The sequence below is a fragment of the Mustela lutreola genome, chromosome 13, assembly GCF_030435805.1.
Source record: "Mustela lutreola isolate mMusLut2 chromosome 13, mMusLut2.pri, whole genome shotgun sequence".
Lineage (NCBI taxonomy): Eukaryota > Metazoa > Chordata > Mammalia > Carnivora > Mustelidae > Mustela > Mustela lutreola.
In genome coordinates, this window is record NC_081302.1 from 63798048 (window position 1) to 63811350 (window position 13303).

General features: G+C 41.5%; 1 protein-coding gene across 1 annotated transcript in view; it reads left to right on the forward strand.

Moving 5' to 3' along the window:
• Positions 1 to 10770, forward strand: part of LOC131814151 (phosphatidylinositol 3,4,5-trisphosphate 3-phosphatase TPTE2-like) — a 113163-nt gene extending 102393 nt beyond the window's left edge. The window contains exons 27-30 of the mRNA XM_059144888.1: positions 5528 to 5619; positions 7693 to 7788; positions 9384 to 9454; positions 10542 to 10770. Of these exons, the coding sequence (XP_059000871.1) occupies positions 5528 to 5619; positions 7693 to 7788; positions 9384 to 9454; positions 10542 to 10647 (365 nt within the window). The 3' untranslated portion in view covers positions 10648 to 10770. The remainder of the gene's footprint in view (positions 1 to 5527; positions 5620 to 7692; positions 7789 to 9383; positions 9455 to 10541) is intronic.
• The last annotated feature ends 2533 nt before the right edge of the window (positions 10771 to 13303 follow it).

The window sequence follows — 13303 nt, forward strand, 5'->3', positions numbered from 1 at the left end:
AGAAAATGTTGCATTCATTTTAGGGGTGGCTGGGTGGCTCAGTTGGTTAAGCCTCTGTCTTCGGGTCAGGTCATGATCTCAGTGTCCTGGGATTGAGCCCAGCATCTGGCTTTTGGTTTAGCAGGGAGCCTGCTTCCCCCTCTCTCTCTGCCTGCCTCTCTGCCTACTTGTGATCTCTGTCAAATAAATAAAATCTTTTTTTAAAATGTTACATTCATTTTAGATACATAAACTAGTGATTTGACAAGTATATACATTATGTTATGCTCACAAGTGTAGCTACCATCCCTTACCATACAACACTATTTGAGTGACACTCACTATGTCACTCACTATGTTTCCTGTACCTTTTATCCCCCAAGACTTACTGTACTCATTCTATGACTGGAAGCCTATATCTCCCACTCTCCTTCATCTGTTTTGTGCCTCTCCCCACTTTCCTCCCCTCTGGCAATCATCAGTTTGTTCTCTGTGTTTACAGATCAGGTTCTACTTTTTGTTTGTTCATTTTTGTTTGTTTTATTTTTTAGATTCCACATATAAGGAAAACGACTTTTTGTATTTGTCCTTTTCTGGTCTGGCTTATTTCACTTAGCATAATACCCTGTAGGTCCATCCATGTTGTCACAAGTGGCAAAAATCTCATTCTTTTTTAGGGTGAATAATATTCCATTCTATGTACACACCACCTCTTTATTCATCTATCGATGGACACTTGAGTACTTCCACGTCTTGGCTATTGTAGGTAATGCTGCAGTAGACATAGAGGTGAAAGCACTGTGGGCAATACTATGGAGTTTCCTTACGAAGATAAAAGTAGAATTAAGTGGGTAGAAGAATAAATGAAACAAGATGGGATTGGGAGGGAGACAAACCATAAGTGACTCTTAATCTCACAAAACAAACTGAGGGTTGCCGGGGGGAGGGGGTTGGGGAGAAGGGGGTGGGATTATGGACATTGGGGAGGGTATGTGATTTGGTGAGTGCTGTGAAGTGTGTAAACCTGGTGATTCACAGACCTGGGGATAAAAATATATGTATATAAAAAATATATGTTTATAAAAAATAAAAAAATTAATAATTAAAAAAAAAAAAAAAAAAAAAAGAAAAGTAAAAAAAAAAAAAAAAAAAAAAAAAAGTAGAATTACCATATGACCCAGTAATTCCATTACTGGGTATTTACCCAAAGAATATGGAAACACTAATTTCAAAAGCTATATATATCCCCTATGTTTATTGCACCATTATTTACAATAGCCAGTATATGGAAGCAACTCAAGTGTCCACTGATGGATAAATGCATAAAGAGAAGGTGCATATCCACATAAGTATAATGGAATATTACTCAGTCGTAAAAAAGGAATGAAATCTTGTTTTTTGAACAACATGAATGAATCTAGTGGGTATATTGTTAAATGCATAAGTCAATCATAGAAAGACAAGTACCATATGATTCCATGCACATAAGTAATTTAAGAAACAACAAAGAAAAAGACAAACAAGAGTCTTAAATACAGAGAAGAAATGAGTTGCCAGAAGTTAAGTAGGGTAGGGGATTGGTGAAATAGATAAAGATGATGAATAGTACACTGACCTTGATTGTATAGAATTGTTGAATCCTTATACTGTATACCTGGAACTAATACTAATAAATACCCTTGAAACTAAAACTAATAAACAACACTTATGTTAATTATACTCAAGTAAATAAATAAAGTGCCCAGAGTTGAGCCCTGCTGGTCCTCAAAACCTATTAAGCCCAACTAGTTTTCAAAAGCCAAATGTTATAGGGACTTGTCTTCTCAGTGCAGGTCTCCTGTGCCTGCTCTGTGGTCTGAGCCTCTTGCTTCTCCATGCTTGGGGGTCCCTCCTCTTCATGGACAGTCTTACAGGGGGGTTGGTTCTCAACTGTGTCTTCACCTCACCTACCTTTTCGATGTGGCCTCCTCTCTACTGTGGAAAGTCTGTTCTGCCAGTCTTTGGGTCCTTTTCAGAGTTTGTTGCACTTGATGTGGCGGTTATCTTGGTGTGTGTGTAGGGGACAAGGTTAGCACAGGATCCTCCTACTCTGCCATCTTCCCAGCAGCAACAACAAAAAAAACAACCATCATATAATTTTTATCCTCCTCTTGCTAATGCGGTGTACCATGTTGGCTGATTTGAAAATATTGAACCATGCTTGCATTCCCAAAATAAATCCCACTGATCGTGGCAAATGATCTTTTTATTGTTGAATGTACTTTGCTAATATTTTGTTGAGGATTTTTATATCTATCTAAGTTCATGGGGGAATATTGGCCTGTAGTTTTATTTATTTGTTTGTTGTTTCATTAATTGTGACTTTAGTCTGGTCTTGGTATGGGTAATGCTGACCTTATAGAATATATTTGGAAGTTTTCCTTCACCTTCTAATTTTTGGGATAGTTGCGGGAGAATAGGTATTAACTCTTCTTTAATGTGTAGCCGACTTCACCTGTGATTCTATCTGGTCCTGAGCTTTAGTTTGTCGGGAGTTATTTGATGACTGATTCAGTTTCATTACTAGTAATTGGTCTGTTAAGATTTCCTATTTCTTTGTGACTCAGTGTTAGAGACACCAGCCTTCTTTTGGAGTAAGAATAATCTTCCTTTGAGGTTGTTAAGATCAAAACAGAATGGGGATAGGGAGACTGTCAGAAAAAAGGGTGAAAGAATTTGCAGTGAGCAGTGTTTTGACTTGTGCACCCTTGTGGGATTATCTCTACCTCTCATGGTCTTTAAGCTCTTTATAACTCTATAAGTTGTAGAAAAGTAATAATACTGTAAATAATTTTTGTACATAAAAAATACAAGTTAGTTGTATCTAGTGGAAAGAAACTGATTATTAAACCATTTTTAAAGATTTTATGTATTTATTTCGGAGAGAGAGAATGAGAGAGAGAGAGAGAGCATGAGGGGGGGAAGGTCAGAGGGAGAAGCAGACTCCCCGCTGAGCAGGGAGCCTAAAGCAGTACTCAGTCCCTGGACTCCGGGATCATGGCCTGAACCAAAGGCAGTCACTTAACCAACTGAGCCACCCAGGCGACTGATTAAGCCATTTTATATCTGTTTATAAACTCATGTCATCAATCTTTATTTCCCAATAGATGCGCAGTATTTTTTTTAATTGAAGTATAACATACGTTCGTTTATATTAGCTCCAGGTGTACAATATAATGATTCAGTAATTTTATACATTACTCAGTGTTCACCAAGATAAGTATATTATCATCAAGATAAGTAAACTCTCATGGGTCACCTGGGTGACTCAGTCTGTTAAGTGTCTGCCTTTGGCTCAGGTCCTGATCCCAGAGTCCTGGGATAGAGCCCTGTGTCAGGTTCCCTGCTCAGCGGGGAGCCTCCTTCTTCCTCTGCCTCTCCCTTACTCATGCTTTTTTTCTCTGTCTCTCTCAAATCAACAGATAAAATCTTTAAAAAAACATTTATGGACATTGAGGAGGGTATGTGCTATGGCGAGTGCTGTGAATCGTGTAAGACTGATAATTCACATACCTGTGCCCCTGAAACAAATAATACATATATGTTAATTTTTAAAATGATAAGCGTACTCTTTATTCCTCTTTATTGCACCCATCCCCTACCCACCTCCCTTATGGCAGCCATCAGTTTGTTCTCTGTATTGAAGGGTCTGATTTTTTGTCTTCTTTTCTTCTTTCATTTTTATTTTTAAATCCCACATGATTGAAATATATTTGTTTCTCTGTTTCACTTAGCATCCCTACAGGTCCATCCACACTGTTGCAAATGGCAAGATTTTTTTTTTTTAATGACAGCTGAACAATGTTCCGTTGTGTATGTGTATACCTGTATAAATACATCTTCACTACATTTTCCTTACCTATTCGTCTCTCAGTACACACTTGGATTGCCTCCATGTATTGGCTATTGTAAATAATGCTGCAATAAACATAAGGGTGTATATATCTCTTCAAATTGGTGCTTAATATTCTTTAGGTAAATACCTAGTAGCAAAATTACTGGACTATACACTAATTCTCTTTCTAATTTAGTGAGGAAACTCCCTACTGTTTTGCACAGTGGCTTGTAGTTAATTTTGCATCAGCTGTAACATTTTACTGGTTTTTGATTAATTGATGAGTCAAATAAGATTTTTGACATGTATTTTAAAAATGCAAGAATAAATGAAACAAGATGGGATTGGGAGGGAGACAAACCATAAGTGACTCTTAATCTCACAAAACAAACTGAGGGTTGCTGGGGGGAGGGGTTTGGGAGAAGGGGGTGGGATTATGGACATTGGGGAGGGTATGTGCTTTGGTGAGTGCTGTGAAGTGTGTAAACCTGGTGATTCACAGACCTGTACCCCTGAGGATAAAAATATATGTTTATAAAAAATAAAAAATTAAAAACATTTTTAAAAAATGAAAGGCACAGAACAGTGCTGTGGTATGCAACAATTCCTGTAACACAGAAGTGGGGAATAATATGTATTCATATTTGTGCTATGTACATATATAAAAATACTCAGGGAGAGTATTCCTTTTTGATTATATGTGCACAAAAATATTCTCCATTTGGAGCTGGACAAATAAACAGGTGGGAGTAGGTGAGCCAGACTCTTCACCTCATGTCTTTTTTACCTTTTATATTATAGAAATATGCTTTAAGAGGTTTAAATGTGTGGGAATTAAGCTTGTAAATCAGTGCCCTTTCCTGTCATGTGGTAAGGGTTTGTATTAATTTAGTTCTACATTTTCACTAATCTCTGGTCAACATCAGTTCTGCAAAGGAGTTCTGCAACTGCAATGGGATAGGATGGCATGGGGTGGAGGAAGTAAGGCTCAGACATGATGATGCTTAATGCAAATTCATAATGTGGTCCTACGATGCAAATAGAATCTGAACATCAAGAATGATTAACATATGACTCTGTTAGAATATTTTTTTAGTTCTGAACCTTTACTTCTATGCATATTTGTGACATTCCTCATGAAAAGAAAAGCAGTTAGAATTAATTGAAAGCTTGAGAAACCAGCCTTTAAGAACTCCTAAAAAAAGGGTTCGTCTGAATCGAATAGAGAGCAAGAAACCATTTGTCTATAGATGTATCATGAGTGCCACCAGAATATTTGGATGCAGCAGTCTAATATCTAACTCCAGATGAGGGTAAGAGGAAATTAGACAGTTTAAGACCCATTGTCGGATGTCTGAAGCAAGCAACACACTAGCAGGAAAGGTGGCAAGTTACCTACCTGATTTTTTTCTAGAAAGGTGAAGAAATGAAGTTCTGTCTTAGAAGCTAAAGTATATGTCTTCCCCCACACACACACCTCCAGCCTTATAAATTGAACTTTAGGAGACAAAGTTGGGCTTAAAGATTTGTCTTTTAAAGACGGAATCCAAGCAAGACCCAGATGATTCACTACTGACACACTGTTAGCTGTCATAATTTTCTCTTTAATCCATAATGTTAATCGATGAGACATTTTGCTCTTTGTTCTAATGAGCCTAACTTTATTTCCTTCAGGTGTAGGAAAAGGCAATGGCACTGATCTCAAAGTACAAATAGTAATGCAGAGGCAGATCATCTTTTTCGGCTCTGCTTCCAAAAACTGTCAGGTAAGAGATAGCATGCAAACTGGAAATTCTGGTGTTTGTTTCAAATCTCAATGTCAAACCAGCATGTTTAGTGTCCCAAGTGACTCTGCCTCCGATATCCTATGGGACTGCACTGAGAGAAGTAACTCAAGAGTGGCCGGAAGGGGACATATATACCTCTTTCCCCTAAGCGATGGGACCTGGTAGTCTGTTTTTTTAAATGTTGAATTACCTTGGACTATCCTAAAGCAATAAGAAGATTTACCAGCTCTTAAGAAATATAAACCGTCCAAATTCTCTCTCCAGGTTTGTGTCTCTTCTCCTATTACTTCCCCACCACCACTCCTTGCCCTTTGTCCCACGGAAGGCGCACACCCAGACCCGATCCTTGACTTCTGTTCTTATCTCTGCACATACTCTACTCTTGGCTCTGCTCATCCATTCTCCTGCCGCAAACTATTATTTTTTCTTCCATCCGCTCGCACAGACTTATGAGCAGCCCCCACGTGGTAGGTGCAGGACACCTACCTAGACAGCTTCTGCCCCAACGACGGAACTGTGTATGTCAATCCAGATTTGTCAGATGAGCTTTCCCTCTGCTTCTGCAAGTGACACCAGAATTCTCTCACTGAGGCCTCACGATGTAGAATCCTGGAGTCTCTCCTGGCCGTGCCCCCACATCCAGTCAGCACTTCCTATTGATTTTACCTTGGGAATCTCTCCTCACTCTCTACATTCCTTTCTGTTCCCATTGTCACCGCCCAGTCCGGCACCTCATTTGCTCTTGCCTGGATTTCTACAGTGGTCTCCCTACCTGTCCCTTCTCTTCATGCTATACAGTGTCGAGAGACCGGCAATATGCAGGTCTTTCTCTGCTCCTACTTGAAAAGCAGTAAGTGGAGCAGAAGAACAATGCACTCTGTGCCTCTAGTCAAAGCCAGTCAGTATCTTTGGCTCAGTATATCTGCAAAATAAAGACCACATCTCCCGGGTTGTGAGGATTAGGTTAGATAATGTATGTGAAGTTGCTTTGTGAGCTATAATCACTGTTATAAGTGATAACTGTCAGGCCACTTTGTCACATAGGAATTGCCCCGCCCCCATGCTTCCACAATTTTTCTTATTTCCTGGCTCTTGAAGCTTTAAAATATTTCCCTATCCTACCTGAAACCTGAGCTTATTTCCTTCAGTAACTTGACCTACAGACTCCATTCCAAGTAGACGGGGTGCCTTCTGGCCCTTGGGACTCAACACTCTCATTTCTGTTTCATGTGTTCCATGTCTTTCCCCTCCCTCCCCCACACCACCCAGTCTGCACAGCGTTCTCTTTCAGAGCTCCTCGTGTGTACAAATCCACCACACAGAACTCTTTTTCTGCTCCTCTGTGAAACTTTCTTACTCTCTGCTTCTCATTAAGCTCCCCAGAACACACAACCACACAGTCTTCATTATCCAGCTTGACATGTAATTCATGCCACTCTACCATTGTTTCTTATGTCTGTAGCTCCCTGAAGCATCCCCTGAGTCTGCACCTTCTTTGGTATTTCGCACAGACTCTCCTTAGTGTGGGTACCACTATTGTGCAAGGGCCAATCAGTAACAAAGAAATACTCAGTATAGCCCCAAAGTCCTTCATTCCAGAAACGTGACCAATCTTTGGTCACTCCATCCAGTAGTTGGCTATGGACAAGGCCTATGATACCATCAGCGAGCGCCTCTTTAATAAACATGACCAATCACATGTTTTTGAATGTGAATGCCAAGTTTGAAACTGATCTTCTTAGTGTGTCCCGGCACCTGCAAATCAAATGACACACGTTCAACAGTGACATTTAAATTCTGATGGAAAAGGGAGTATTTCACTTTTCAGCAGTGCAGTACCATACCCTCCAAACATGTTGGCCTTTTAAAAATGTAAACAGCATTGCAACTTAATAGAAATAATGATTCACATTTATTTATATGTGTAATGGCTGCACTCTGAGACCAAGTGTACTTGATAAATCCAGGAAGCTGCGATAAGCAACTGGACTTCACCATTTATCCACCCATTAGCTAGGGTTATGGTTCTGAGTTCTGTGTGATCATTCACAGATCCTTCATGATGCAGAAACAGACAGCGTGACAATCCATCTGTCCAACTGCCCACCACTGTATGATGACATCAAAGTGCAGTTTTTCTCTTCTTCCGTGAGTCATCCAGAACCAACCTATGCCAGTATTCTTGTCTGGCCTTTTGAGTGATTCTGATTTAGGCTTTCCTTTACTACAATTCCTGGCAAGGAACAGGATAGGAGATGTCAACCCTTCGCCAGAGAGGGGGAGAAAAACAAGGCCGGTCTATATCAAAATTTTTAAAAAGAACATAAGAGATTTTTGCTCATTTTTAAAAAAAGATTTTATTTGACAGAGATCACAAGTAGACAGAGAGTGGGGGAAGCAGGCACCCCGCTGAGCAGAGAGCCCTATGTGGGGCTCAATCCCAGGACCCTGGGATCGTGACCTGAGCCGAAGGCAGAGGCTTAACCAACTGAGCCACCCAGGCGCCCCTTGCTCATTTTTTCTAAGTTCTATACAACTTGCATATATTTTCAAATAAGGAAAAAACAAAGGTATGTTTATTGCAGAGTGGTGATCACACTTTTGTTTTGTATCTTTAAAACACAGTGTTCCCCATAGTTTATAAAGTACTTTAAAATGAGGGAGATCTGACTTTCCTTTGAACCGATACATAATTCATGTTAAATAGTATTTTTTTAAATTTTATTTGACAGACAGAGATCACAAGTGGGCAGAGAGGTAGGCAGAGAGGGAGGGGGGGAAGCAGGCTCCCTGCTGAGCAGAGAGCCTGATATGGGGCTCCATCCCAGGACCCTGAGATCATGACCCGAGCTGAAGGCAGAGGCTTTAACCCACTGAGCCACCCAGGTGCCCCTTAAATAGGATTTTTAATCTAACATTTACCTTATGAAAAATGAGAATGTTTGCCATTGTCATTGCTCTGAACATGAGTGTGTAACTTCTGTTGAGAAGTCACAAAGTGTACAAGTGTTACTCTTTACATGAATTTCTAAGCCTCAGTGGTTTTGTTTTCCTATTGAAATCATCAAGCAGAACTGCCAACAACTAACAGTGTTGATCAAGTTAAAGTTTGTGCCCTCCTCCATCCCCTGCTTGCTCCCCGTTATGGGAAAATCTATTCAGTAGTGAAATGGTACTTGTGTGGAAGCAAGTGACCTTGGTGGTTCCCATATCAGATGGCTCCCCTTTGATCCCTGAAGCCGGTCTGAACACTCGCTCAGTCAGTGGTCCGAAGCAGGAGCTCCACTACAAGAAGTACTGGCCTGGGCAGTGTTGCTTAATTTTGTGATTTTCAAGGGCCATGAGATGAAAACTCTCTCATGTGTGGGTATTCTTATCATTAATACTGACAGTCAATTATCAGTACAGCTGCTGCTTGTAGAAATGGATGAGGTCTTTGGACATAAAGTGGCATCAGTCTCTGGTCAGCACGATGTAAACTAGGTTGGAGGACTATTGTCTAATTTATATAGAAAAAAACACATTTCCTTAAATTTTGATAGGAATGGCAAGAAAAAGCCATTTCTTAAAGTCTCCTTTGTGTCATGAGTGGAGGGTTATAGAGGTTAAGTGCTGTGTGTCTAACGGCTCTAATTGTTCAACATATATAGAAAGGAGGGAAAAGGAGGAATTTTAATCCCTTTGGAATTAGTTTTTAGTATCATTTTTACTATGAAAATTAACTTTTTTTCCTTTAATTTTAGGACCTACCCAAGTATTACGACCAGTGTCCATTTTTTTTCTGGTTCCATACATCATTTTTACAAAACAAAAGGTATGGCTCTGATATAATCCAGTAGAAATGGCTTAATCTCCAAGATCTGTGTAAGGCAGAATGGTACTCCTGCCCTCAATTTATAGAAACCAAGAAATCCTCAAGTCCCCCATTCTTCATTATGTAAAATATAGGGTTAGCGTTGAGAACCACTGTGGCCTTAACCTCAAAGTCCATGCCATAGGACTGTGTCAGAGGAGCTGAGACGTATTCTAATCAGATCTAGGTGTGGTGATAAATCCCTCCCCTTGCAAGTGTAGCAGGAGTCTGCTCAATTACCACGACTAGGGCAGGTCCAGCATGTGTGTTCATCTTCTGATGACCGACCACCTACCATATTCTAGGCCAGAAAGGAAAGCATCCTCGAGGAAGGCTTTAGCTAGTTTAAAGGTGACTGACACACCTGGATCTAGGGCAGAAGTTAGAGGACACAGTAAACATCCGTGAAGACAGCTTAAAAAAAAAATCAATAGTCTCTATTTTAGAAATGACTTTCTAGTGACTAAACTGGGAAATCTTTTTTTATAAATTAACTGAAGATTATTCCAGGGAAACTTCTTCCCTCTCTGGAAATTCGTTCCTGAGTCTGGAAGTTCTCTAGAATTCTAGTTCTCTAGTACTTGAAGGAGGACTGAGTTAGTGGGAATAGTAGAAATAGCCGCTGAGGACTATGGGTCTTGCTTGTGGGGGACAAGAGCTCTCTTGCAGACTCTGCAGGGAAAAGGGTATCGGGGGTCAGCAATACAAACACAGCTCTGTCGGAGCCACGCCACTTACTTAGGCTTCGGTCTCCATGAGGGAGTTCCTTGGGACGCTGGGCTGCTGCAAGCTGTGGATACCGCGGTGCGTGGAGATGGTGCGACCTCTCTGTGAACTGGCTAAGGGAGGACTCACTATGGTAGAGTGGACAGCTGAGGCAGAAGGAGCATTTGGGGAATTACAAACAGCCTTACTGACTGCCCCAACACTGGCCATCCCAGATGTTACCAAGCCCTTCCACTTGTATGTGCCAACTGAGGCACAGGAGAGGGACTAAGACTAACCCTGGTTGGCCTTCTGTGCTTGAAACATGTTTCTTCTTTCCTAGGCTTTACCTTCCACGGAACCAACTGGATAATCCACATAAAAAAAAAACCTGGCATATCTACCGTGAGGACTTTGCAGTGGAGCTATATTTTGAAGACGTGGGATAGAAGGATCGTTTTCCCCACAATCCCTGCCACACATTTAGGTCTCCTAACCCTCCTTCCTTGCATGTATACTTACAGTACATTTACATACACATTTTTGACACCTTAAGTATATGCATTATAAAAGGTTAGTGGTCCCTTTTCTTTCCTGAAGGAGGTATGCCAGAGTTGAGAGAACTACTGTTCCTGGGGACTGTGTGCCAAAGTTAAGAGTTTAAAAGAACTTTCATATCAGAATGATTCCTCACAATTTTGCGTGAGGTTTATTATGTATTTTTGGGTAAGTAGTCCCTGCTTTCACATGTGTAATGTCAGATTAAAGAGGTCATTTCTAAGCTATTTAACAAACCTCCGACTGGCACCAGTACGAGGCTTGAGCCCATAGGACCGTTCCTATAAACAGTCCCCGCTGAGCTTCTGACACAAGGTTCAATTACACAGGCAGTCCTTGGAGGACAAGAGAATCTGGGTAAACATAAGCAGACGTTACAGTAGATTCTTTCTCTTTGTAACATCACCGTAAAGTCAAAGGAAATGTCTGCCTAGAGAAATCTAGATGATTTTAAAGTACAGCCCCTGACACAGACTCTGCTTCCAGCCAACTTCATTTAAATGTAGGGAACTCTGTGAAGGTCATCTTTTCACTATAAACACTGGTTAGTCCAGTGTCCACAGGGAATCCTATTCTCTTCATTGCTGGATGTTGTTTTATTCTAAGTACCTTAACGTCATTATGTATATGTTTATATATTTATATATTATATAAATAAAATGTCCTTATTTATGAACATGCCTGGATGCAGGTGCTCTGTTTCCCTCCAAATAGCCCTCAAAGGGTCTCAGCTACCAGTGCAACAGCCCATCTAAAGGCTCTTTAGGAAAAGCTCTGACTACATTACTTGCTGTAATTCGTGTTACAGAAACACATGTTGCCGCTAAACAGTTTGTACTGTTCCCTTGAACATGTATGCAGCTATAAGCCAGAGGGGCAGATCAGGTGGCAGACTTATGCAGAGGGGGCAGGGGTTGGGGGTACTTAGCTGGCACTAAGGAAGAAAACCCCAATACTCAAGACTTGCGTTTTGAAAGATTACAGTTAGGCTTCCTCTTCCCTAACCCTCCAAGATGCATCCAAATTCCTGGCCACTGAGTTGCTACACTCTTGTGCTTCTGCTCACATAAAGAGAATTTACAGGCTTGCCTCCTTACAACCTGACATAAATACTTCCTTGAAGAACTCGAGAATCTTACATCATGGTACATCAGAATGATACTGTTTTTTTGTTTTTTTTTTCAAATAGATCGGACTACCCTGGAATAGAGTTATCCAAAACATAATAGGAAATATAGCTATTTTTAAAAAATAGAACAGTTTCCTGCTACATCAACCCCATCCACACAACCAGGCAGAAGAAGAATGCTGCTGCTGGGCCAACTTGCACAGCTGCAGTATACAGAAAGAGCAGCTGCTCACTGCCCCGACCCTCTGGCTTCTGGCGCGTGGGCTAGAGTTAGCACAGAGCCTCTGCAGAGAACAAAAAGCTTCAGGAAACCAGAGGTTTCACTCGAGGGGGACACTGTGCCAACAAGGACAGACACACACGGGACAGATGTTAGCAGCGTCAGCCTGCTTAAGAACACTGGTTTCGGAGAGAGCCCTTGCTGGTCTTGGAGCAGCACGGTATGATGAGGCTTGCCTAAGTGGGGACAAGAAGGGACCCTCTTCCACCAGGTGACCTGGAGTTTGTGCTGGTGGTTAGTGCATTCGTATGGCATAGCTAAATAAAATTACTTGGCTTGTTTCATTGCTTTGTAAAGTCACCCCCTATATACAATCCTGAAAATCCACGGACTGCCAGTACCAAATGTAAAAGGCTCCAACCCAATAAGAAACATGTCAGTTAGCGATCCTGAGATAAATGTAAACAAAGGGGTCAGCCCAACATCACTCACTGTGGAGGACAAGGCCTCGGTTCTGTCCAGTTCAATCTGAAAGAGGACCTTGCCCGCGAGCACTGTCCTTCAGGCACCAGACAGGGAACAAGGGCTTCTCTTGGCTTTGGCACTCTGCTCCCGGGAAGGGTTTCTGGTCGGTGGAGGCAGTGAGTGAGTGAGTGAGCCAAAGTGCATCAGCAGGCGAAAGAACGTCCAAAGAAATAATCTGCAATTCTACCCAGGCCAGGACCCAGAGACGGAAGAGCAGGCCTGCTGGCGGTCATGGGCCTTCACAAAGCACAGCAGCAGGGCCCCCTCCCCTCAGCACCTCCCTCAACCTAAGGCCCAGCAGAGGGGGAGTTCTTTGGGAGAGAAGGGGAGCTGGCTCAGGTGAGGGGCGTGCTGCTCTCACCACACCTCACAATGTGTCAGGGGCACAAGATGATCCCACCTACGAAGTGAATGGCACTATTTTAACAGTACATCTTGGGAAAATCCAAGAGGCTTACTCTTACATGGAAGCCACACCAGTTTGCAGATATGTTCTCCTCTACAAAATCTACACAGATAGTTCAGTTGTCAAGCACCACAGAAAAACTGAACTTAGGATAGTGCATGTACTAAGGTTCTAAAAGCCTACATCTAGAGTAAGGAATCACTCATAGTCATCTTCATGAAACATGGTTACCTCAGAGTTTTTCTGGTGAGATCTGAGAATTAAACA